This window comes from Branchiostoma lanceolatum, chromosome 11, assembly GCF_035083965.1.
Source record: "Branchiostoma lanceolatum isolate klBraLanc5 chromosome 11, klBraLanc5.hap2, whole genome shotgun sequence".
NCBI classification, from domain to species: Eukaryota; Metazoa; Chordata; class Leptocardii; order Amphioxiformes; family Branchiostomatidae; genus Branchiostoma; species Branchiostoma lanceolatum.
The window spans coordinates 7,300,494-7,327,528 of record NC_089732.1 but is presented as its reverse complement, the minus strand read 5'-3'; the positions used below and the strand labels follow the sequence as shown (position 1 = coordinate 7,327,528).

Here is a 27,035-nt window from a genome sequence, read left to right as displayed (position 1 = left end):
TACAACCATAGATATATGCAAACAAGCATGCATGCATTCATTGCACTCATGCATATATACATTTACATAAAAGCATACATACATACAAGCATACATACATACAAGCATGCAAACATACACACAAGCATGAAACATACACACAAGCATGCATGCATACAAGCATTAATTCATTCATGCATGCATACAGGCCAACTATAGCACAACCGACTTACCACCGCTGAAGGAGGACTGACCGAGTGGCGTATGGTGATGCAGGCTTCTGGAGGTGGCATTCGATGATAACCTTGGCGACCAAGACATTCATACAATCATTCGCACATTCAGTTCAATCCATTAAACTATAGAGAGCAAACGGAAACTGGGTTCAAATCGTGTCTTTTGTAGCAGTTGTCGACAAAGTACAGGATCGTCAAGTGTACAGCTGTGCCACTCTGGCATTTTGAAACATTATCTCGAAATTTACATGAATACAATATTTCACAATGATTGTACCCTACCTCTAGAACTAACAATGTGTAAGCCTCATCTCTAATACTACAAACATCTATACACCACAAGTAACATAAATTCTATAAGTACCCTAGCCCTACCCTAACAAAAGTGTAAAGTTAACCTAACCTGTCATAAATACTAGCTAAAATACAACAACTACAGTCTCCATGCATAGAAGCCCTATTTTATGAAGAATTAGGAAAACTATCTTGGGTCAGCTCAAAAGGCTTAGGCTTAGGTGTAAGTGCTGAGGGTTAGTCAAAGGAGTTAGTGTGATTGTTAGTGTTAGTGTGAGTCTCTACCCAAGCCTTTTAAGCATGGCTAGCTTCAAAGGAGCTGAACGAATTTCCATGGGACTTCTGTACAGAAGACTCTAAGCCATAGTCTAAGCTACTTCAACCTAAGCCCCAAAGCCTAAGCTACCTCTATCTATTGACTTCTATGTAATGCCACAAAGAAGAATCACTGCCGGAAGTTCTTCACAGCGCCGTTGCCTCTGTGCCAAGTCCCGAAGATGTCCTCTCCCTCACACACCGGATCAGAAGTCCCGAAGTTGTCTGGTCGCCGAGGTCTGCATGTGTCTGGTTAAGGAGCATTTTGGTGCAAAATATCCATTTAAAGGGTTCGTCTTATATCTGGAAGAGAAGCAACAGGTACACACAGACAAAGCTGTGGAGAAAAAGACACAGGCACACATATCTTCAATCTGAAAGAAAAGCAACAGAAACACACAGACAGACAGAGCTGTGGAGAAAGAGACACAAGCACACATATCTTCAATCTGGAAGAAAAGCAACAGAAACACACAGACAGACCTGTGGAGAAAAAGAGACAAGCACACATATCTTCAATCTGGAAGAAAAGCAACAGAAACACACAGACCTGTGGAGAAAAAGACACAGGCACACATATCTTCAATCTGGAAGAAAAGCAACAGAAACACACAGACAGACAAAACTGTGGAGAAAAAGACACAAGCACACATATCTTCAATCTGGAAGAAAAGCAACAGAAACACACAGACACACAAACCTGTGGAGAAAAAGACACAAGCACACATATCTTAACTCTGGAAGAAAAAGTAACAAAAACACACAGACCGACAGACCTGTGGAGAAACAGACAAGAACACATATCTTCAATCTGGAAGAAAAGCAACAGAAACACACAGACAGACAAACCTGTGGAGAAAAAGACACAAGCACACATTTCTTCACTCTGGAAGAAAAGCAACAGAAACACACAGACACACAAACCTGTGGAGAAAAAGACACAAGCACACATATCTTAACTCTGGAAGAAAAAGTAACAGAAACACACAGACCGACAGACCTGTGGAGAAACAGACAAGAACACATATCTTCAATCTGGAAGAAAAGCAATAGAAACACACAGACAAAACCTGTGGAGAAAAAGACACAAGCACACATATCTTCAATCTGGAAGAAAAGCAACAGAAACACACAGACAAACCTGTGGAGAAAAAGACACAAGCACACATATCTTCAATCTGGAAGAAAAGCAACAGAAACACACAGACAGACAAACCTGTGGAGAAAAAGACACAAGCACACATATCTTAACTCTGGAAGAAAAAGCAACAAAAACACACAGACAAACCTGTGGAGAAAAAGGCACAAGCACACATATCTTCAATCTGAAAGAAAAGCAACAGAAACACACACAGACAGACAAACCTGTGGAGAAAAAAAGACTCATTTTCCTTCTGGAAGAAACGCAACAAAAACACACAGACAGACAGATCTGTGGAGAAAAAGACACAAGCACACATATCTTCAATCTGAAAGAAAAAGCAACACACAGACAGACCTGTGGAGAAAAAGACACAATCACACGTATCTTCCTTTCTGTGAGAAAAGCAACAGAAACACTCACACAGACAGAAGGACATGTTGGGAAAAGACAAGCACACATATCCTGATTTTTGTATTATCTATTTATTAATAATTATTCATTTATCATTATCTATCGATTATTTTTTATTGATTCTTATCTATCGATTATTATTGATTGATTCTTATCTATCGATTATTATTGATTGATTGTTGTTTATCAATATCTATATTGATATTGATATGAATATTTAATGATATGTATTATTGATATTAATTATTTATTATTCACCATTCACTATTTATTGTTTATTTATTTACTCATTTATTTATTTGTCATTTCTTATTTATTTCATTCTGGAAGGAAAGGCAACAAAAACACACAAACCTGTAGAGAAAAGAGAAGCACACATGTCTTCCTTTCTGAAGAAAAGCAACAGAAACACACAGACCAACTTGTTGAGAAAAGACAAGCACTAATATCTTCCACCTGGAAGAAAAACGAACAGATCCGCACACACACACACAAACCTGTGGAGAAATAGACACCAGAACACATATCTTCACTCCGTCTATTTCTTTTTCTTTGATTCCAGACAAACCTGTGGAGAAACAGACAAGAACACATATCTTCACTCCGTCTATTTCTTTTTCTTCGATTCCAGACAAACCTGTGGAGAAAAAGATACAAGAACGCGTATCTTAATTCTGGAAGGAAAAGCAACAGAAACGCACAGACAGACAAACCTGTGGAGAAACAGACAAGATCATTAAGAACGCATATCTTCATTCTGGAAGGAAAAGCAACAGAAACACACAGACACACAAACCTGTGGAGAAACAGACAAGAACACATATCTTAAATCTGGAAGAAAAAGTAACAGAAACACACAGACAGACAAACCTGTGGAGAAACAGACAAGAACACATATCTTCATTCTGGAAGGAAAAGCAACAGAAACACACAGACACACAAACCTGTGGAGAAACAGACAAGAACACATATCTTAAATCTGGAAGAAAAAGTAACAGAAACACACAGACAGACAAACCTGTGGAGAAACAGACAAGAACACATATCTTCATTCTGGAAGGAAAAGCAACAGAAACACAGACAGACAAACCTGTGGAGAAACAGACAAGAACACATATCTTCATTCTGGAAGGAAAAGCAACAGAAACACACAGACAGACAAACCTGTGGAGAAACAGACAAGCACACATATCTTCATTCTGGAAGGAAAAGCAACAGAAACACACAGACAGACAAACCTGTGGAGAAACAGACAAGAACACATATCTTCATTCTGGAAGGAAAAGCAACAGAAACACACAGACACACAAACCTGTGGAGAAACAGACAAGAACACATATCTTAAATCTGGAAGAAAAAGTAACAGAAACACACAGACAGACAAACCTGTGGAGAAACAGACAAGAACACATATCTTCATTCTGGAAGGAAAAGCAACAGAAACACACAGACAGACAAACCTGTGGAGAAAAAGACAAGAACACATCTTTGTTCTGGAAGAAAAGCAACAAAAACATGGCTTGTATCTTAATTCGGTATCTGCCTTCAAGCACAGCTAACATCTTAAGTCGGTATCTGCCTTCAAACACAGCTAACATCTTAAGTCGGTAACTGCCTACAAACATAGCTAACATCTTAAGTCCGTATCTGCCTTCAAACTAACATAGCTAACATCTTAAGACGGTGCCTGCCTTCAAACAGACATAGCTAACATCTTAAGACGGTACCTGCCCTCAAACAGACATTGCTAACATCTTAAGACGGTATCTGCCTTCACAAAGACATAACATCTTGAGACAGTATCAAACAGACATAGCTAACATCTTAAGTCGGTATCTGCCTTTGGATGTAGCTAATTTCTTAAGTCCGTATCTGCATTCAAACAAGCATAGCTAACATCTTAAGACGGTATTTGCCTTCAAACAGACATAGCTAACATCTTAAGACGGTACCTGCCTTCAAACAGACATAGCTATAACATCTTAAGACGGTACGTGCCTTCAAACAGACATAGCTAACATCTTGAGACGGTATCAAACAGACATAGCTAACATCTTAAGACGGTATCTGCCGTCAAACATAGCTGACATCTTAAGACGGTATCTGCCGTCAAACATAGCTGACATCTTAAGTCGGTATCTGCCTTTAAACAGCTATAGCTAACATCTTAAGCGGTAGCTTAAGGGTTAAGACGGTATCTTCCTTCAAACAGACGTAGCCAACATCTTAATACAGTATCTACCATTTAAACAAGGAACAACACTTTAAGATGGTATCTGCCTTCACATCCGTTTGAATCGTTGAATCAGTCTGAGGTAATCGGTGCAGGACAATAGTCTGCTGTGCGGCTGTGAATCATAGTGACAAGTGGTTTCGCTCCACCACGGCTACTAGACTCGCCACAAGACTAACAGCCAAAACCCTACATGGCACAATAGTGCCTGAATAACGACCTCACCATAAGGGCCACAGATTAGGCCCCCATCCTCAAGCTAATCACTAAAAGCTAATCCTATGCCGACTGTACGCCACACCCTTGAAAGCACGAGTGAAAGCACCCCCGTACGGCAACCAGGGAGTCGTCCTCATCCCACCATGGACGATCCGCTCAGGTGCCACACGCAACCTAGAAGGTTCCCTTTCCTCGAGCAGTTTTCAGCGGTCACAATGGTCCAAACCTGCTACTTCGAAGAGGAATAGGATCCCTGGTCACCCCCATACTGATTGCTCAGTACTGCCGCTCGAATGCCTAGGTGACCGACAGTGGTGCACAAGCAGTTGACAACCGCACGGCGGACGAGCCGAAGCCGCCCAGTGTAACGTCGCCTTCACACGTTCCCACAAGTCACATCGGAGTCTCTCCGCACCCTACACCCCTGCCACCTCGACACTCCCCGGTACAGTGAGGCCGTGAGCTACAACTATTTCAATGTTTCATATTTAATACCCTAACGGAGTGTACCAGTGAGGACGTCGTGATGGAACGGAAACGCCCGCATCAGTGTGTAGCCAACCCACGTGTGACAAGGGGCCCATGACCGCACCAGCGAATCAGCCCGATACCGCCTGCCGCGGAGGGCCAGCCCTCGCGCGACCACGTGGGGTACCATCCTCACGGACTGACTGGGTTTGTGACCACCACTGCCCTCGGCGCGATAAGTCAGGGTTCAACACAAGGTATCACACAAGGACAGACTTTTCATTGACTGGCTGAACGATAATAATGTGGGCTATGAGATCCGGTATCGCCTGCAGATGCTGGGACCCATCAACTTCCACTGCCTACAAGACGTAGTCTTGGACACCCCGGCGGTTACCCGGAAGGCCTGACCCGAAGTCACCCTGCCTGTGGAACTTTCGCCCGTATTATCGTTCCGATTGCACGTACCACACCAAGCCAGCACTAGAACTCGCTGTCCCGTGGACTCTCACCATCTAACAGGGGTTAAACGCACAGTATGCTAACAACAGCCTAACCGTCTATCCAGTTTTGGAGCACCACTTATTTCCGGGCGCTCACTGATGGCCAATGCACAGCAAGTTACTACACCTGTTACCGCAGACGGATTATTTCTAATTGGGTACCTGCCCAAATCAAATGGAACAACACATCGATGATTTTAATTGGGTACCTGCCCAAACCAGGTGTAACAACACATTCATGATTTTACTTGGGTATCTACCCAAACCAGGGGCAACACATTCATGATTTTACTTGGGTACTTGCCCAAGCCAGGTGTAACAACACATCTATGACTTTAATTGGTTACCTGCCCAAACAACAACACTTCCATGACTTTAATTGGGTACCTGCCCGACAAGGCTAGGGAGGTAGAGGGAGCCTGTCCCCTGCACTCTGGTAGAGATCCAGCCCATCACCAACAATCGAGCACACATTACCTGATACTAACTACTGCGTGTACACAGTTCGCCTACATTTACATATCCAAATGACCATCCCTTATGACAATGACATTACATTGCCTACCTGTTTAGGTGAGCTAGAACAGACAGAAATATCAGCCCAAACCAGGTGTAACAACACATCCATGACTTAAATTGGGTACCTGCCCAAACCAGGTTAAACAACACGACTTTAATTGGGTACCTGACCGACAAGGCTAGGGAGGTAGAGGGAGCCTATCCCCTCACTCTGGTAGAGATCCAGCCCATCACCAACAAGAGAGCACATAAACTACTGCGTGCACACAGTTGACTTATTTGGCTGCTCTACACAAGGAAGGTCTGAGAAAAATTTGTATATTAGACTCATTATTTGTTCCCCTTGTATTTTTTTTTCGTAAAAAAAAGTTTGAGGTCTAAATAGGTTTGATTGAAACTAAAACAAACTTCATGGCACAGTTTCCTTCAAATTACCTCATGACTCATACAGATCTTTTTCTCCCTACGAACATCTTAAGTTACTACTTTCAATTGTGGTTATAAAACAAGTTAACAAAGAAGAGTATAGCGAGAAGCTCGATAGTACATAACACAAAATGTCTCTATTACAATCCATAGTCTTTTCCACAAACATGCTAATCAACTTACTGAGTAGTAAAACCGGAAGGGGGGGAGGAAACAGAGAAGATCAGGCAAGTAACCAGTGCAGGGATCCAACCTCCTGGGTTATAACACCGGGAACGAACCAGACTGCAAACGTTGCATCGGCAAATGAGAGAAAAATCATAAGAGAAAGATAGTGTAGTCCTGGAAAATACCTACCTCCGTGGAGGGGGCTCTGAAGACTCAAACCCAGATCGTACACCGTATTCGTGTCCGTACAACGTGCTAGCGATCAGAACAATAGAGACAGTAAACATATCTATCACTGTACATCAACATTGGAACATTTTTGGGGTGTGCTCTCTTTTCATAGTATGTGCAAACTACACCACCATGCCTCGGAGCTTTGCTCTGACGTTCCCCTCGCCGGCACTATGTATTTCAGCCCCCATTTGGGAATAAGGAGCCCTGGTGTTGTTGCAAGCCAAATATTGGCCTTTTAAACGAATTTTCACTTCGGGCAAGCAGCCCGCACCAGCATCATAGTCCTGTAAACAAGGCATATAATTTGGGTGTCCGCTCAGTCCAGACTTCGTCCATGCAGGACTCGGTGGTGTACAATAGTCCAATCTGTTTGCACTTTAGGCCCTCAATAATGGCCCGTTGGGAGGATCATTGTCACAATCCCACACCGTGATGGTGATAACCCCTGCGTTGGTGTAAATGTACAGCAATAGATATGATCATTCTACTCTATGGTTCTAAACTCTAGCAACGTTGCACGGACAAGAAAACGGCGTACAATTTGAATGTGACTCGACAGAACCACCCGCAACGAAGGAAAGTATCTTATAGTACTGCACAGTCTTCCGCCTATGATTTGTCCTTTCTTATGTCGCGGCAATGTTCGCAGTCAGGGTCCATCCCGGTACTGTAACCCAGGAGACCGAATCCCCTGCACTGGTCACATTCATGATTTTACTTGGGTACCTGCCCAAACCAGGTGTAACAACACATCTATGACTTTGATTGAGTACCTGCCCAAACACAACAACACTTCCATGACTTTAATTGGGTACCTGCCCGACAAGGCTAGGGAGGTAGAGGGAGCCTGTCCCCTGCACTCTGGTAGAGATCCAGCCCATCACCAACAATAGAGCACACAATTACCTGATACTAACTACTGCGTTTTTACAGTTCGCCTACACTTACATATACAAATGATCATCCCTAATGATAATGACATCACATTGCCTGTTTGGGTGAACTAAAACAGACAGAAATGTCAGACCACCCTTCATAGGCTCCCCTAGTACTAGTGCAGCCATACCCCCCTCGTACTGACAGGTTCAAACTTAAGATGTTACAGAACCAACAAGAGTTCCATGACCTCATATCTCCATGAACAATTCTATTCATGCAAATAACTTACACATTTGCTTAATGTATGCTTGGTCATAAACACCTTTATCTGACTTACACATGTTGCAATATTATATGTATATCTCTGTCTAAGGTACCTGCATACTAAGTATCATATTGACAGTCCTATAATTTTCCAATTAGATGAGATATGGTGTTTTGCATTTATTATGCAAATCAGAGCTTTATTTGCATGATTGTTATCTGTTGATGATCCACTTTCCATCAACTACATACGTTACATGTATTTGAGTCTGATAATGGAAAACACTGCAAATATAGATTTCCCTCATTAGCTATGCAATTTGAGTCCTAATTAACATAATTTGCACTTCATTGTGTATATCTCCATCTAAGCTACCTGCATACTAAATATCATGGAAATCCGTCGTTCCTTTGTTCAGTTATTCTCCTTAGAAGATTTTCACGATGACGCCCCTGCAGTTCCAGAGGAAGCTGCTAGGGGGCCCAAACCCACACCACGTCTTCAATACACGAGAAGCTATCTGCCACCAAAAAATCAAGACCATAGCACGTCCAGGTCAAGAGATACAAAAATTGAATTTCTGCTGCAGTACCAAGGTCACATACCAGGGGGCCCAAAATCGACCTTGAATTTTGGCTTCACAACACCTGCCCACATACCAAATATCATCGTAATCCATCAAGAGGTTCTTGAGTTATGCTGACTACAGTGGTCCGGAAACACAAACAGACAAACAGACAGACACACAGACACACCCAAAACTATATCTCCATTTTTCATGGAGATAGTTATAATTATAAACCACCTTATTATCACAGTAGGATGATGCAATGTTTAAACTCACATTTTTAAACTATTAGAATCGTAAAACTATTGGTTAGGAATTCACATATAGCTTATATGTCAGCATACACTGAAGTTTGCTGTCCAAGTTGGAACGTTGTTGAAATAACCGCAGGTACATGTGAAATCAAATCGAAGTCCACAACATGGATTTTTATTACGAGACCAGCTGAAATACATGTACATACATTGAAGAATTCATTCATAAAAGCTTCAGGTCACAATGTCGTAAACTTTAATGTCCATTCACTTTATTTCAAATCTTTATTAATAATTGTTGCATATGACAATTTCATGACGAAAATCATCAGAATTCGAATCACTGCGTTGAAAACAAAAATGACTTCACACAAACTTGCAGTTCATCATAGAAGTTTACAGCAGGCCGTCTGCTGTGCAAGCTAGCTGGTGTTGAGTAAAGTGTATGTTGACTTATTTGGCTGCTCTACACAAGGAAGAACTGAGAAACATTGTTATAGACTCATCATTTGTTCCCCGTGTATTTTGTTTTCAGAAAAATAGTGTTTGAGGTCAAAATAGGTTTGGTTGAAACAAAAACATGGCACAGTTTCCTCCAATTTACCTCATGACTCCTACAGATATTACTCCTACGAAAATCTTAAGTTCTGTTACTACTTTCAATTGTGGTTATAAAACAAGTTAATAAAGTAGAGTATAGCGAGAAGCTAGATAGTACAGAACACAAAATGTCTCTATTACAATCCATAGTCTTTTCCACAAACATGCAAATCAACTTACTGAGTAGTAAAACCGTAAGGGGGAAGAAAACAGAAAAGATCAGACAAGTAACCAGTGCAGGGATCCAACCTCCTGGGTTATAACACCGGGAACGAACCAGACTGCAAACGTTGCATCGGCAAATGAGAGAAAAATCATAAGAGAAAGATAGTATAGTCCTGGAAAATACCTACCTCCGTGGAGGGGGCTCTGAAGACTCAAACCCAGATCGTACACGCGTATTCGTGTCCGTACAACGTGCTAGCGATCAGAACAATAGAGACAGTAACCATATCTATTACTGTACATCAACATTGAAACATTTTTGGGGTGTGCTCTCTTTTCATAGTATGTGCAAACTACACCACCATGCCTCGGAGCTTTGCTCTGACGTTCCCCTCGCCGGCACTATGTATTTCAGCCCCCGTTTGGGAATAAGGGGACCTGGTGTGTTGCAAGCCAAATGTCGGCTATTCAAAGCCTTTTAAGCGAATTTTCACTTCGGGCAAGCAGCCCGCACCAGCATCATAGTCCAGGAAACAAGGCATATAATTTAGGTGTCCGCTCAGTCCAGACTTCGTCCATGCAGGACTCGGTGGTGTACAATAGTCCAATCTGTTTGCACTTTAGGCCCTAAATAATGGCCCGTTGGGAGGATCATTGTCACAATCCCACACCGTGATGGTGATAACCCCTGCGTTTGTGTAAATGTACAGCAATAGATATAATCACTCTACTCTATGGTTCTAAACGCTAGCAACGTTGCACGGACAAGAAAACGGCGTACAATTTGAATATGACTCGACAGAACCACCCGCAACGAAGGCAAGTATCTTATAGGACTGCACAGTCTTCCGCCTATGATTGTCCTTTCATCTGTCAAGGCAATGTTTGCAGTCAGGGTCCATCCCGGTACTGTAACCCAGGAGACCGAATCCCCTGCACTGGTCACGTGACCGACATTTTCTGTTTTCTTCCACCTTACGATTGAACTCCTCAGCAAGTTGATTTGCATGTTTGTGAAAAACACTATACATCATAAAGAAGGCATCTTGTATCCTCTACTTTCCAACTTTTCGTTATACTCTTCTTCGTTTAGCTGATTTTGGAACCACAATCAAAACGGGTGACGGAAGATTTAAGTGGATGGCGAAAGGCCTGTAAGTGGTAAATCGAAGAGAAACCAGATTGACATGGAAGTTGTTTTTAGAAAAGCTGTTTTGACCTAACTTTGAATTCTACCACAGAATCTCCATTCAACTAGAAATGTAAGTCAAAAATGTGATTGAATTTGTGAGTATCTTACTTTCAGCTATACCACCATTTTCTCATAAACTTCATCATTCAAATGAAATGTCTAAGGATTCTTTTAGTTTCTTTTAACAATGACTGCTGCGACATAAAGATGTATATGTGGGTGTGATGCTGTGTTAAAGATCAATGTCAAAGGTCAGCGAATGCGTGTTTTGCAATGCTGAGACCCTGCCTCTGGACCAAGAGGTCAAGAGTTCGAATCCCCGCTGTTGTCGCTCATCGTGCAAGGGTTGCAGACTTCAGGAAGGATATGAAATAATTTACCTCTTCAGCATGAATATGAATATCATAAACGTATGTACATTACTCTTCCTCCTGTACATAAATGACTTACCAGACCAGCTTGATTCAAATGTTAGGTTATTTGCCGATGACTGCCTGTTATATATAGAGTTGTCCACACAGAGTGATTCACAGCTTTTGCAAGAAGATTTGAACACACTCGAAGAATGGCAAAGCAGATGGCTAATGCAGTTTAATCCGGAAAAATGTTACATCATGCATATAACAAACAAACGAAACCCAATTGTAACCACCTACCAGTTCTGTGGACAGGCTCTAGCAACAGCAAAGAGCCACCCGTACCTAGGCGTTACATTAACAACGGGGCTAAAGTGGAACACCCATATCAACAAAGTAACAACTAAGGCTAAACAGACATTGGGAGTGATCAAACGTAATTTGTGGGTATGCCCAGCAAAGGTAAAATCACTTGCATACACGTCTCTAGTAAGACCAAACCTTGAATATGCTGCAACAGTTTGGGATCCATACACAAAGAAGGATATAGATAAACTCGAGAGGGTGCAGAACCAAGCTGCCAGATTCTGCACGAACAACTATGAAAGGGGCGCCAGTGTAACAAAAATGAAAGCAGACCTGCAATGGATGTCACTTGAGGACAGGAGAACAATGTCCAGACTTTGCATGATGTACAAGATGACTAATAAACTTGTGGACGTACCGACTGATAAGTATCTAATGCCAGCTCAGAAGAGGACCAGAAATAGTCATGCTTTTAAGTACCAGAGTTATCAGCCAAGGATTGACGTGTTCAAAAATTCGTATTTCCCGAGAACCATAGTAGAATGGAACTCGTTGTCATCAAGTACTGTAGGAGCTTCATCACTAAGTAGCTTTAAAGAACGGTTGCAGTCAGATATGCAAAGACTAGGTGTAACAGACCGTTCGGTGTAATATGACCAGCTGCTGCCGCGCCGCGTGCCTGCGAAGCTGGTGTGTTACGCCTGATGGCGGTTATACCGGCTATATAGATACAGATACAGATACAGATATAACACATTTATCATGATGAAAGAAGCCGACGCCTTGGTGTGCACACAACTTTATTTACTATGGTACGATGCATTAGAATGTGCAACGTATCTCGAAGCCTCTTCAGTGTAAAATAAAAGTCTGCAAAGACAGTTTGTACATGTATATTCCTTATTATCTGGCAATCGCCACATACATTTCTGAAATGTCTGAACTGGTCTTTGTTTTGTGCACAACTTCTTGAATTATGAGTTGAAACGGTACTGCTGCATGAGCGCATTCAGATTATCAAATAAAGAACATAGAAGCTTTAAATCGAATTACATGTCTGCTTTGTACGGAGTTACTGTATATAAGCTCGCACGTCCACGAGTACATTACATAGCTTCACACGATGTCGCATGCGCAGGGGCCGAGAGAATGTTGTCAGCAGCGCATTGCATGCTGGCGTGGGTAGGGGGCAAGAGGGAGTGGGGTGTGGAGCAAGCGGGAGTAGGGTGTGGAGCAAGCGGGAGTAGGGTGGGGAGCAAGCGGGAGTAGGGTGTGGAGCAGGCGGGAGTAGGGTGGGGTGCAAGCGGGAGTGGGGTGGGGAAAAGAAGGGGTGATGATAATAAGTAGGGGAAAGATTGTGATGGATAGAAATGAAAGTAAATTTAACTGACCTGATTTTAAATAATCTCCAAGCAGATGTAAGGATCCGGAGGAAACCAATGACTACAAAAGGTCGATACTAGAGAAGATAACAAAAGATATGGCAACAGGTAGGAACCACTGTCAGTGAGAATGAGCCGGATCCTTACATCTGCTTGGAGATTAATTTTGCAGTCTGTATGGCATCCAGGAGATCATGCAGCAGATTCGGAAATCCATCAGTGAGTGGTGGGGAGGGCGCTCACATTATCATCTATCCAATGGCTATACTCTGACGACCTGAAGTAAACAACAAAACAGGAGTCTTAAAATTCTAGCTTCGGTAAAGGCATCAAATGGCAATGAGGAAAACGCAAAAGAGCGCATTAATGTGTCATCATCTGTGAATTCCGTACCTGTAGCTCAAATGTTTCACTGTATTCTGATATTTCAATGTTTACAATATGGTGGACAGTTTGTGTTACCATGACAATATCGCCACTGAGGTTTGTATGCAAATTAGGATGACGTAACTGGATGCGCTCTATGCACGACCACAGGCAATAACAGCAGCAATAAGCCGTACAGGTTGCGTATTAAAACTTCGAAAATTCAACCATTCTATCAGATAGGTAAATAGGCCAATACAACTGGACAGTGAAAGGCAAGTAGGTTTACAAACCTTTCTAAGTCAAAGGAACACATAATGAATGGCGCTATTTACGCGTTTACACTCATACATAATTATGCAAATGACATGACAAGAAACCAGGTGCGTATCTCCAGCTCAACATTCCTTGCATTTAACGTTAAACGTTCGTGATATCTATGAAACAAACTATCAACAGCGGCGCTTTTGCCGACACACTAAGAGGCATCTCCCGTCTTGATATTCACAGCCTTACCTAACCGTCGTAAAAGAGTCGTCAAACGAGTCCGTGTTACGACGTATAACAAGAGAAAAACACACTAGTAGTATACTTCCACAAACGACAACATAGTAAAAAAGCCAACCGTGGTCGAAAACGCTCGCTGTCATATACTAAACAACAAAAGAAGAAGGTACACAATACAAATTTTTACTTACTTGTTTGGCTGGAAAATGAAGAATCAGTGTTGTTTGTCCGGCTTCGCGTTGCAGGAGGAGACAGGGTGTGGTGTGTCCAGCTATGACTGCGGCGAAAAACAAAGACAATATTCATAAATATATGTAACGTTACATCAAATGATACCGTTGAATGTGTGACTACCATAAAACACTTGTTGACAATTAAGTCTCAATGCCTCAGCCTGAAATTTCTGCTGTAAAACTTTCAGTACAGTTTCTCCTCCCTTGTTCAAGATTTTATCAATTTCCAAAAAGTCGTCTGTTATTTTCAAAAGCCTTTGTTATGTCCAGTTTCAACTGTACGGCACAAATACACAAGACACGAGTTGCCGACCACACTGTATTACTTTGCTGACAAATTTTAACGCTTTTCGTCGAAAACACCAAGAAATTTTTTCTGGAAGCTTACCTGTATAGTTCTGCGTCACATGTTTGAATCCAAAGCCATCCGACTGCCCTTCCAAGCTATTCCGCAAGCTTTTCCGGCCATTCTCGCCCATGGTATTCCAGAAGCCCTTCTTCGCAATTTTTGTGGACAAATCTCCGCGAAAATGTGAGAAAATTGCAAGTTTTGTGTGTCGAAAGTTGGAACTTTTGGACACGTCGTGCACACACGGACCACGCTACAGCAGGAATGCAACACCTGGTGAACCTGACGTCATCGCGGCGGGAAATTTGAATATCACGTGAGGTAATTAGGCAAGGGGCGTCTCTGATTGGCCACGACGGTATGATATAATTGATTAAACACATGCTGACGAAGTCTTCACATTAAAATCCCTTTCTTATCATTCGAGACCTTTTTACCTTATCAACTCAAAGTAAGAAAAGTGTAAAACTGATGAATCAAAAAAGAAACCCTGCCTAAGGCTGGATTTACACACGCGTTTCTACCTCCGGGTTTTTAGTGCGCTCCGAATACTCTGAGCAAACTCGAGTTTAATGGAAACTTGTGTGTAAACTGGGCCTTAGAATACCTGTAGTGCCGATATTCACCTGTACAGTTACGTTGGCATGTGACGTTCATCACATGTTTATCACCTTTGCCAAGAAGGTTTTGTTTTCGGTAGCGTTGTATGTGTGTGTGTGTGTGTGCGTGTGTGTAGAAGACCTGCAAAACTCAAGAAGGCATGGATGGATTGTCTTGATAGTTGGTTTGTGGGTAGGTCTTGATGAGACCAGGAAATGATTAGATTTTGGGCCCCCTAGTGACTCCCAAAAGTACTGCAGTGGAACTTCCTGTTTTGATATCTCGTGTTCAGGACATACTATGGTCCTGATTGTTTAGTGGTAGATCTCTCTTTGGACGGAAAGTAAGTGGTATAGGCTTGGCCCCCTAGCGCCTTTCTTGGAACTGCAGGAGCAGGTTTTGCTTCAGACCTTGAAAGGGAATAACCCAAGAAGGGCTTGATGGATGGTCATGATTTTTGGTATGTACATAGCTTGAGTACTGATTTACATAATTAGATACTTATTATGCGATTCGGTACCTACTTTGCATAATTGATGAGGAAAGTGTATACATCCGCCACATTTTCTGATAGGATTCTCAAACATGTGACGTATGTAACTCAGGAAGAGAGAAATATTAAAAGATATCAACTATGCAAATGAAGACTTTATTTGCATAATTGATGAGATAATACTATACCTCAAGATGGGGTTGACGAATCATCAAGATGTTTGGTAGATAGACAGCTTAAGTGATACCTTGTATCTTATTCTAATTTGCATAACTAATGAAGTAATTTCAAAAGCCAGCTGGGTTCCATGATATGACTATTCAAATATGCATCTAAAGAAGAGAGGAATGTTGATAGATAGAAAAGATGCTAAAAACCTAATTTGCATAATTAATGAGAAACTGCTATAATTCCATACTGGTAAATGACAGCAATTTCATACTTGTGGCATTTGTATCTGAATGTGAGCATAATTATGACAATAGGACCTCGATTGCATAATTAATGATAAATGTTACCCTCATACTTTGTTACTGACAACTTCTGTTATTTGGGTGGAGAAGATGATCAACTGGTATGATTAATAATCAATGAGAAACACTCTAATATGTCAGTCATAAAGGTTAGAATCATTTGGCGAAGGTGTGAGCTCGTGGAACTCTAGTTAGAAATGTAAAGAAAACGTTGTTGCACAGAAATGCGCGTGAAGATTGATTTTTGTCCGTCGTCAAAGTGAAAATGTGCAGTTTCCATCTGGGCCGATAGAAGACGCTGCTGCACTTTGTAAGATAGGAGGTGTAGGTAGAAGTAAAGGGTAATGCTTTTTTTAATGGTAAAGATAGACCAATCAAAATTAGTTGACCCCGAAGGGTACCATACACGAAGATAGTTGACCCCGGAGGGTACACCACGTGACGATACTGCGCACCACTCTACCTGGCGTCGATGGATACTTTTCAGCGTAACATCTCAGCCAGGTGAGAACTAGACAATTAACACAGCATCGGCTATGCTATCGCCTCTGCGCAAAGGAGCTGACCCCCAGCACTGCAAGTTGATCCGCACACCTCAGGTCGCAGCTCAATTGCCCATGGTTTTGAGAAGGGTATAAGAAGAAGTACCCATACATCCTCGGTGTTGCCGTTTTGTCTGTGGGAAATGTTGCAGAGCAGTCTGGGTGAGGGGTCGAAGTCTGTCATCTCTACTTGCCTTAAGTATCGCTGCAATGGTGGAACGGCTCTTATGTGGCCAGTGTTGCAGTAACAGTATACTTCGGGTTGAAATAAGAAGCTAGCTGATGATATACCATATTTTAGAGTCGCATCCAGGAATTTCGTCCATAATAACAACATAAGGAATTGTTGAAATATCCATAGTGTCAAATCACGCCACAAAAAACGAATGATTACAATATCCCTCAAATCAGAAACATTGATATAAATGAAGCTACTTTTGATGGCAGCCATGTTGAACATTTCCTGATTGCACTTTGCACTAAATCAGCTGGGAGGCGCTTGTGCTTGAAAGACGCGCCATGGGCCGTCGCTTTTTATTACGGAGTGATGCATTTACTGCCGGCATTCACAAACCCACCCTCCCCGTTGTGATCCTTCCCATAAGGCCTTCCGTTATCAACAGTCAATGATTTGAAAATAGTGCAGTACATATTTTCAGCGACTATTGCGCTGACTTGAGAACAAGACTAAATACCAACAGCATCTTCAAAATTCACAATATAAAAACAATTGGTAACATTAAATGCGAGATTGTCTTTGTTAAGTTATTTTCTGTTCTACATTTGTTCATTTATTCATTACAACGCCTGTGTCATGCATGTCTGTATATATTCTTTTGTTTTGAAAATGGAATAAAAACAACGTGGAAAAATGCGAAACTATATACATGCACAATAGTGAAATGGACCAAAGCTATGTACGGCGTTCTTCTAAGGTCACGTGCACATTCTGTGACGGAAGAATGGTACAAAATCAAAGTGAAGACAATGGCACTTTTAAGGTTCATTTTTGTTTCGTTTCTTTGTGTTCGCATGGTTTTTAAAATGGAGATTGTGATCTAAAATTCGCACGCACGCACGCGCGCACACGCACACACGCACACAGACACGCCCAAAACCATACCTACATTTTTCATGTCGGTAACTATGATGACTGCCACGCACTTCTGAAGGCTGAGATAGAGAAACGTGTCGGAGTGTTACACAAAAACGTGTCGGAGTGTTACACAAAAACGTGTCGGTGTGTTACCAATCGCTTGTTATGCAAGTGTGATGTTAAAGTTGACCTTGCTCGTCACTTTGAGCATTTCACAATTTTTCCTCACGTTTATCGAGCCGTGGCGGATCGTCATCGGGGACACGCGGATTATAGTCGGCCCGAGACGACCGTCCCTCCCGGCTGTCATATCTCCCCGGGACGCTACAAGATGAATGTAGCTCAACGGACTGGAAAATGAAGGTGTTGCTGGGGTGTCGATAAGTTAATCAGGCTAATGTATGGGCGCGCGGACCACACCGCCCTGGGGACGAGTGATGGATAAGGTGGAACGGCCGACAAAATTCGTCTTCCCACAAAAGTGGGTTTGGGCGCGCTCACGAATCCATCATCGCGGCGTGTCGCGCCTGACGGGGCGTGCAGCGGCGGCCCTCCCGCTTTTGTTCTTCTTCTTCTCCTTCCACCCATAATGCTCTACGACAGACTCTCTGGCCCAGGAAAGTTTTGTCTTTGAAATTACAACTGATCCATGTCGAACCTTTTATATACAGTTTGTTACTTTGTTTTTTTAGGGTCAATTGTGTAGTTCACACGTACACAAGATCTATTTGTTAGAATCAAACTCACTCGGGTAAAGGACAGCTCCAAACGGCTGGGTGAAGAAAAAAGGAAACATAGCGACACGAATACTCAAATTTGTGAAGAAGCAACCGTCATTTTTCTATTGATGACAATGCTGGCACTGGTGCTATGACAACACGTACCTGTGCGCAAGCCTTGCGATATCACAGGACGAGAACAGCCATATAGAGCCACGGAACATTAGAACACTGATGTATCTCTGATTTATGGCATAGTCTGGTTGAGTTGAGAGGTCCCACATTGGCCGACTGACCATCAGACCATGACACCCCGCTACACATCTCCGGCAGCGGCGATGAATCCGTACATGTGTTGGAATCACAGGGACGGGTTGGGATCGATTCGGAGCGTGCGACTTGCCTGCCACTAAGAAATTAAGCGATTCGTCACTGACAAGTCCAGTAAGAGAAGCTGTGACCGGTAATAGGTGCTGACACACGTGTAAGTAACGAGCACGACCTCCAGGCACAGCGTGGATTTGTCACTTGGTAGCGGAGGGTGACTAGCCTGGAATCCCGACCTATTTATAGCTGCCGGGGTCTCTTCTGTCCTCCCTCCGCAAAATCCCTCCTATTTTGCGGAGGGAGGACAGAAGAGACCCCGGCAGCTATAAATAGGTCGGGATTCCAGGCTAGAGGGTGACCGTGTCCTCCCCGTACCATCCGTACACCACCTGAGAAGGGCGGACTTAGGACACAAACCCTGCGTTGGTTGTATTTTTTCAAGTGCCCTTGACTCAGAAGTCAGAACGATCAAGACTTCTTTAATCTTACACTTAAGGCTCCATCAATAATTTGAATATTGGTCGGCTTTTGCTATAAATGAAGACTTCTTTTCACAAAGTTTTTCGATTTTTTTTCCGTGGCGCTGAAATATATTCTTACACTTTCGTAACAGAAATCAACAAAGACAGCCAAAGTCCAAATTTGAGGACACGTGTAAAATGGCCTACTTTCAGGGACAAGTTCACGGCAAGAAAGGCACATCTAAACCTTTGCAAGCATGCAATTTATAGACAATACTAAGGTCTATATTTGACAGGAAAATAAACTACACTAATATTTTGATTGGTCAGATTTTCTATTTCAAAGTTAGGAAAAATCACATCTTTTCTGAAATCACAAAAAGGAACCTACTTCTGGTAGCAACCACAGGCTATGAAAACAAGAACCCAAACTTTGCAAGCATTTAATTTGTAGCTATTGAATGTATCTATATGTTGTATAAATTTCGAGCAGAAACGGCTTGAGACTTATAGCGTCTCAAAGTTAGGCAAAAATCCTTTTTTTGTAGCCTTAAAACATCGTATTGTTTTGAGGATGCACAGGTACTCAAATATATCTGTACATCAGCTTCACACCATTTTTCTAGAAGTTAAAGCATTGGTCTATAAAATTCCTTTTGAGTTTTCTGCTACATTAAAGCATTCGGTAGTAAGCGTGCTCCAAACTTTGCCGATTTCCATGTTGTCGCCATTCAAAAGTCTGTCAAAATGGCCCCAAAATTTGGTAGGGCTGTTGCCATGGCAACGATGGGTGTTGAGTGGAATGAAAGCTATTTTCAGGGGTTGTGGGCCAAGTACTATCTCTGTGCAAAATATAAGCCAAATCGATTTTTTGACCGTGAGCACTATTGTTGGATCCTTACAGACATTGGCTCTTAAGGTCCTTGAAACTCGGTCACCTTGTACGGTATTCCGTCAAGCTCCAGAAATGAGTCTCCGAATCGCATTTTTTCCGCGGATTTGGGCAAGTCTGTGACGTTGATGAATCAACTAATTTATTTTGGGCGGACCTTGAACCCACCACGCGTCATCCCTGTCGCCATGGTGATGGATGGGGCTACAGATCCAGGCGTTGTGTCGTCTGCAAAGTCGCCTCAAAGTAATTAATGCCCGCTCTGCTTTATAATCAGTGCTTCATTCAGCCGCAAAGCGAAGGGGTAACGCCACAAGAGAACGGTGGTAGGTGAACCAGTGTACTGAGAACGATGACAAGCGGGAGTTTCTGCCTCACCCGTCGTCACGTACCCTGGTAATTATTTGGGATTTCTCCTCAGTATCCAAGGAAAGCTCAGTCTATAAGCCGTAGAACTGACCGAGAATAGTTATCAGTCAATCATTCGGGCCTATGAGCACAAAAGTCCGGCAGAGATAACCTCTTCTATGCTTCAGAGGCGGATGGAAAGAGTAGAAATTGGCCAAATGGACAGAGTGGCAAACTGTACTCATGTACTACAGCGGACTAACTCCTCTAGCACGTAATCTGTACATGTCTATTTGTCCAATCTATACTCTTTGCAGGCGCCTCTGGAGCCTGATAGAGGCTAGGCAGAGACATGGCTCTGACGCATGTCGCACCATTCTTAATGTTATGATATCAAGTTTAGATATGGTCTGGCTCACAATGTACTCGAGTGTAGTGGTGAAAATTGCAGGTTTTTATACCCCCAGAGTATTCTAAATGTTTCTTTCAACACACACGTTTGCAAAGGCTTAATTTGAACTTTTAAAGATATTTCCTTATTTATGCAATTCACAAAATCTGCCAAAGAAAGACGTTATTCGAAAAGAAACAAGGGGAATTGATGGGAATATTAATGTTTTTACCACACAGTTAGATTGCTGTAATACTTCTTTTCAATTCGCACTATATTAGTGACAGGTTTGTTAAGTGTCCATCGGAGTTAGCCCTGACAACAGTAAGCTATTACGTCTTTAAACAGTGGTGTGTCCTTACATGTTCTATCTTCTCTGATTTATTTGTTCAGATACCAGAGTTTCTAAACGGGCCCTAAATCACAACAACAATCGCTTATATTGAACAAAACCCAACATAACAGACAAAACTCAATCTGTCACTGACAAAGCTTGAATAGCGCTACTGACTGAGGCCAACAAGTTTTAAAGTCAGTTTTCTTTATCTGAAACATGGCGTAGACATCGATTTTCAACGATTAAAAATAAACAGAGTTTTAAACAGAAGTTGACGCTTGGAATCTCACGGTGAAATCTTAAAGTCAACCAAAGCAAGAAGAAATGGAAATAAAAAAAATACTGAAATCTTTATGGTAGTGACATTTACGAACACTGTCTAGCACATTTGTGCAGTAACTTCATACTTTGAGCATTCTAAAACTGCAAAAACATACCATACGATAATCCCCTTAGTTCCGCGAACCTACTAAAACCTCGGCGACGATTTTCAGTGAGTTCTCACATTACAACAAAGTCATATCTTTGCATCATGGACGTCGCTATACATTGTGATAGTGTTGTTTGAACTAATCATATATACAAATGATTAAGTAAATTGATTTTAAAAATCCGATTTTCGGGCTCTAATGTGGCTTGGGTTGCCTTACTGTGCGTTCCCTCACAAGTCCCCCTGAAGTTAGAGTTGACGCGGTACTGCGCAGGCGTCCCGCGGGTGTTGGGGTGACAGTGACGAAGTGAGTGATTACCGCCAAGATTGACCGTGATCTCGGACCCAGGCGACCGTGCAGGAGCATGATCCCGTACCCAGGCGCCCGTGCGACAGCCCGGCTCCTGTGTGATTGATCGCCAGTCTTTCACGATGCTAATGTAGAATTTCCCCTCTTCCTCCGTGGATAGCAATGAAGCAGGGAAGCACAAAAGGACGAAATTTGAAGAAAAAAAAGAAATTGTTTGCACACCTGTACAATGAAGTAACGTTATGGGGCTGCCGCACCTAAGCACCTATCAAGTCCGAATGAGTTCCGTATTGTTCTGTGTAATGACAGGACATAAGTTGCTGTATTTTTGTACATGGATTGATATGGGATATTCTGTGACTGTCTACTAACGCTAGTGTCTGTGGATGCATGTTAGATTTGCCGAATAACAAAATCATTAAATACGGAACTCATAACTGCTTGATGTACGCACAAATGTGAGAGCGAACTTAAGCTTACTATAATTTTATCGTATCAACCCCGAAAGTGTTTCGTTTCTTCAAGAAACGAGTTCAAAATTAGCCGCGTGAGGTCGAAGAAAGTGAAACGTCTTCAACTTGACTTGAGACGAATCTTTGCCCAGCTGACATTGAGGAAGCGTTGACAAACCCACATGCCGATTATGGAGATATCTTGACGTCGAAAAGTTGAATTATTAACAAATCGATAACATTTAAGCTTTATCCTCTTGACTTTGGGTCTTTGTTCCGATCTCCTGACAACTTATGACTTATCGGAACAACGATTAACTTCCAATTGTAACGTATGTCAAATGCCATATCATTTTGATAACTTTAGACTCTTTGAAATATTAGGTCTGCACATATTTCTCTCTGCGTATTATACATTCATGACGTTCAATACCTTGAGGTAAATCACGACTGTCTGTAGACTGATTTATGAATAAACTTCGTATAATGATGGAAAGGCTTTTAAAATCGAGCCACTAATTAGAATCAGATTGAAACGACATTGAGACGTCTTCTAAGGTGTCTTCTGTCATCTGTGCCTGCTCCAGATGGAAGCCGCTCACCTGTGCGCCAGGTAGAGCGGAGACGACGTCGGCAGCGCCGCCATGATCCATCAACGTGAAGTTCGCTTCTCCGGGGCCACTCCCGCGGGTAAGTCACCGTATCCCACCCAGCAACTCATGAATATTCATGAACCCCATTGGGAAGCCGTTTTTTTCAAGTCTGGAGGGGCGCCAATCATGAACTTTGTTCTATACAGGCAAAGATCATGAAAAACGTTTATGCGAATGGCGGGAAATTCACTTAACGGTGATAGAACATTTGACTTTGAATGGTGTTATTGATAAGGGGCTAACTCGGCTTCTACTGAAAAATTGTCTTGTACTATTCAACTTGCCACTTGAACTAGTTAGTCTTCTGTTGTATTATCATCATTAGCATATGCAGTTGTCAGTTAGAACCTAGATGGGGTAGTACTTTGTGATTTTTTTGGGTGTGGAAAGATTACTTAGAATGTTGTAGGTTTCGTATTATAAAAACAACATACACAACAGTTTTATAATCCTTTAAAATGAAGTTTATTTGAATAAATAGTTTGATAAATTGTAGTTGTTATATCTTCTGGGCGAACAATATTCTGTGATAGAGCGATAAATTATTGAGTATCGATATATATCTTGTTAGACGTTATTAGCTTTGACATATTGAATATCAGTGTCAAGAATTATACAGAATTTACAAATACAATTTTACGTCATTGTGTTTTCAATTATTTACATTTTCTCCCATGATACAACGCATCTATGTCATCATTAACATAGTATGAAGTCATAATTTATCGACGACATCGCAACATGCTTAGTCTCATTACAATGTATAGATGCATGTGCATTTAGTATATTTCCACATGAGTTATTTTTAATATAAACCAGCACTCTGGTGATACATCATATTCTGTACAAGTAGTCTCCATTCGTAGTAACTTAATTCAATTGTGTAAATATATACAGCCATAACATATTTTGACACATACGAAACAGACAATAGAATGTATTGTAATAAGGAAAGATAGTACTTCCCGTCGATTGGCAGGAATGTAGTTATAATAATAAACTTTTTAAGAAAGACAGTCATACTTTGTTAATCTGTGAGAATCAGAAATATTTGTCCTCACATGGTCGACAGGCGCATTCCTCAACTATTGACACTTTTCGAACTTTAGTCTCGTTCCCATGACAGTTTAGGACGACTTTTTCGTTGCGCGTGCGCGTTGGTGTACAGGAGGCGCAGGAGTCGAAAGGCCCCGGATGTTGCCGTGGGATGTGAAAGGAGCTGCACTGTCCGTAACAAAACTTATTTCTCACCAGTTTTGTTTCGCATCCTGGAGCTGAGACCTCCTGATCGAAGGCCACCGCCTTACACCAGTCTTTACGCAGGTCCCTCTTCCTGAGCGGCAGTCGCACGACGCTGCCCACCGCGTACAGAACGCTCTGTCCGATGCTCACTTTAACAGACTTCTTCTCCGATCTTCTCTGTGCTCTGTCTTTCTTATGTTTCCTCCGACGCCGGTTGCGGCGGGATTTTCTTCCTCTAAACCGCTTTCTCTCATACCGGTCATCCACAGGGCTCCCTTGATCCTGTTCACTCGACGCATGCGCGGATCCCTCGACTTCTTGGGGCAGCTCCGGCTCAGTGAAGAGACCAAGGGCCGTTTTTATGACGTCATCATCACCTGGAAGACGGTTGTCTGACTCATCGTTAGGCATGCGCGTTGTCTCATCCGTCTCTGTCACTGCCTCGTCAGCAAGAGCTTGTTCTTCCCCGTCCTCAATCCTGTGAATAGCAGAGGCCCGCACGACGATTTTTTCCTCCACCACGGTGTCGTCTGACGCCCCCTCTCCGTCCCGACCCTTCCCGACCGGCGGCCGAATCAACCCGAGAGTCTGAAACCGATGGAGCAGTTCCTCGGCGCCGAAGGACGAGTCGGTGTCGCCGAGAGACGAGGAGATCGTGTACCTGAGTCTGTCCAGCACTGACCTGTACTCCGGGTGACGGGTGGGGCTGGGCGGGGTGGAGGTGGCGGCGGCCCGAAGGAACAACACCAACGCCACGGCCACCAGGCACGGCATACTCCTCACGCTCGTGTTCATGCTTCACCACACACCTCTTAAGACCACGACAGTCGTTAACTTCAACCCTTGTCGTCAGCCGTTGAAGAAACTTGAAGCTGAAGTCGCACGACGACGTGCTCGTTGTGGTGTTCTGGAGGGCCTGGCGGAAACAGTGATCGGGCCCTGGCTTCGCGCACGGTCCCCTGTCGGAACAATACAACCCAACATCAGTCGTTTGTCAAATAATGAAGGCCAGTTCATCATCGCTACCCATAGACAGCCGCTTACAAAAAGCAGAGACCAAAACAATGGGTCAACCAATGTCATTTTCCCACGAGAATCGCCCAGTGGTCGGGAACACAAACTTTTCCTCTACAATGAACACAAACTCGACTAGGAGAAAAAGCTGGCGGCGCCATTTAAGTAGCATGAATGTATGCCCCCAGTTTGCCAATACACACACACAACACGACTTGAATACACACGGCAAGACCCTTTTCAAAAGACGCAACAAAGTCAAGCGACTGACGCGGAACTAGTTGTCCGGTAGTTCCTTCTTGAGTCGAAGCGACAATAGCGTTTCTTTCTATGAGATTTTATTTGCCAGAATAACTATCCTTTACGTGCTTCTTGCTGTTTTGACGCCCAAAGAAAACATAACGAAAAGGCCCTTACCTGTGGTGTTCTCAGGACGTAAGCTAGGCTATTAGCCGGTGTTGGTGGAGCTCTCTGGCTTGCGGTCCTGTCGTGGTCTGTCACACTGACGGCTCAATTTTGTGTCGCACCCCTTTTATAGCGATGAGTCCACATTCCATTTGGGTGGTCTGGACCTCATGCCATCCTCTCACCGGTCGATAGGGCAAGGCATAATCCTATTTCATCACCGACAAACCAGATAATCCCCCAAGCAATTATTGCTAAGTACGTCTGTACGAGATTCGCCCGATGACCCTCGCTACACGACAGGATGTGTATTTGACCAAAAACTCTTCACATTTCCCCCTTTCTTTCTCAGCTTCCTCTTGTTAAACAAATACAGTGCTATTATATCAAAAGAACAAAAGAAAACTATCCTAGCTGTGTATTTATCTCTGAAAAGGGCACGTACTGTGAGGGCGTGGATGTCAGCATGGCAAAGGTTTTGTCGGGGAAAAAGAAAACAGTTGCAAAGAAAGGCAAAGGGATGAGTAAGTTATATTTGTAAAGGAGTCTATCCAGCTTTGATGCTTTGATTCTCGTAAACAAACGAAGGCCTCCTGGCGCCGAGAGAGAAAAAAAGTGAGGTATCGCACGAGCGCCTCAGCGGCGATCGCTTGGTTCTTAAAACCACAGACCGCGTCATGATAGTATAACCATTCCATAAATACCAATCTAAAGTAAGCGCATTCATAGTACGATCCCGTAAAAGAAATAGAAAGGATCCAAGCGTTCCGGTGAAAGGCGTTAGAACAACAGTAGAAATCCCCCGTGTCTGCAGAGGCTATCCATTAAGCCACATTACAAGGCAAGGCAGATAAGTACGTCAGATGTGGATCAAAATAGTAATCGATAGTTTGAGATCGTAATCATCTTGTAAAACGACAGAAGAATATGCCGGAAAGAACAGCGTGTATGTTGTAGATAATATATTTTGCCGTCAGTTTCAGAATCATGTTTGCGTGGCTGTCATGAGGACTATTCTTATAAGCAGAGGTTTTGATCGAGTGGGCTAGGAGTGTCCGGGATTTTTAACGTTTCTCTCCCCCCACCTCTGCGATAGAAGAGAGAAAGTGGAGGGAGAAAAACGTTCCGGTACACTCCTACCCCTACCCCACTCGACCGAAACCTCTGCTTGGAGAATAGAGAACATCGCCACCAATGACACATTGCAGGCCAGACTGCAGTAGAATTGGCGGGTCTTGTTGCCCGGCAATCTGGTTAATGAGAAGTGACCGCTGCCAGG

At 42.8% G+C, this 27,035-nt stretch overlaps 1 protein-coding gene and 2 long non-coding RNA genes across 7 annotated transcripts; all 3 read right to left on the bottom strand.

The window, feature by feature from the left end:
- Nucleotides 1-359: 359 nt before the first annotated feature.
- On the bottom strand, nt 360-11,440 carry LOC136444628 (uncharacterized). 5 transcript variants are annotated; one of them, XR_010757294.1, is made up of 5 exons: nt 3,017-11,440; nt 2,323-2,947; nt 2,190-2,256; nt 1,597-2,040; nt 360-1,374 (listed from the first exon to the last, which is right to left on the bottom strand). It is a non-coding gene; the product is annotated as an uncharacterized lncRNA (long non-coding RNA). The 5 variants fall into 5 exon arrangements; XR_010757293.1 differs by having other exon boundaries at nt 2,190-2,947; nt 3,017-6,058; nt 7,876-11,437; XR_010757291.1 differs by having other exon boundaries at nt 2,190-2,947.
- A 1,173-nt stretch (nt 11,441-12,613) lies between these two features.
- On the bottom strand, nt 12,614-14,893 carry LOC136444629 (uncharacterized). The gene is made up of 3 exons (XR_010757296.1): nt 14,611-14,893; nt 14,181-14,266; nt 12,614-13,393 (listed from the first exon to the last, which is right to left on the bottom strand). It is a non-coding gene; the product is annotated as an uncharacterized lncRNA (long non-coding RNA).
- An 8,643-nt stretch (nt 14,894-23,536) lies between these two features.
- Nucleotides 23,537-26,160, bottom strand: LOC136444976 (uncharacterized). Its single transcript, XM_066442789.1, has 2 exons — nt 25,769-26,160; nt 23,537-25,296 (listed from the first exon to the last, which is right to left on the bottom strand). Exon 2 carries the CDS (start codon nt 25,130-25,132, stop codon nt 24,137-24,139), a length of 996 nt encoding a protein of 331 aa, XP_066298886.1. The 5' UTR covers nt 25,133-25,296; nt 25,769-26,160; the 3' UTR covers nt 23,537-24,136.
- Nucleotides 26,161-27,035: the final 875 nt, after the last annotated feature.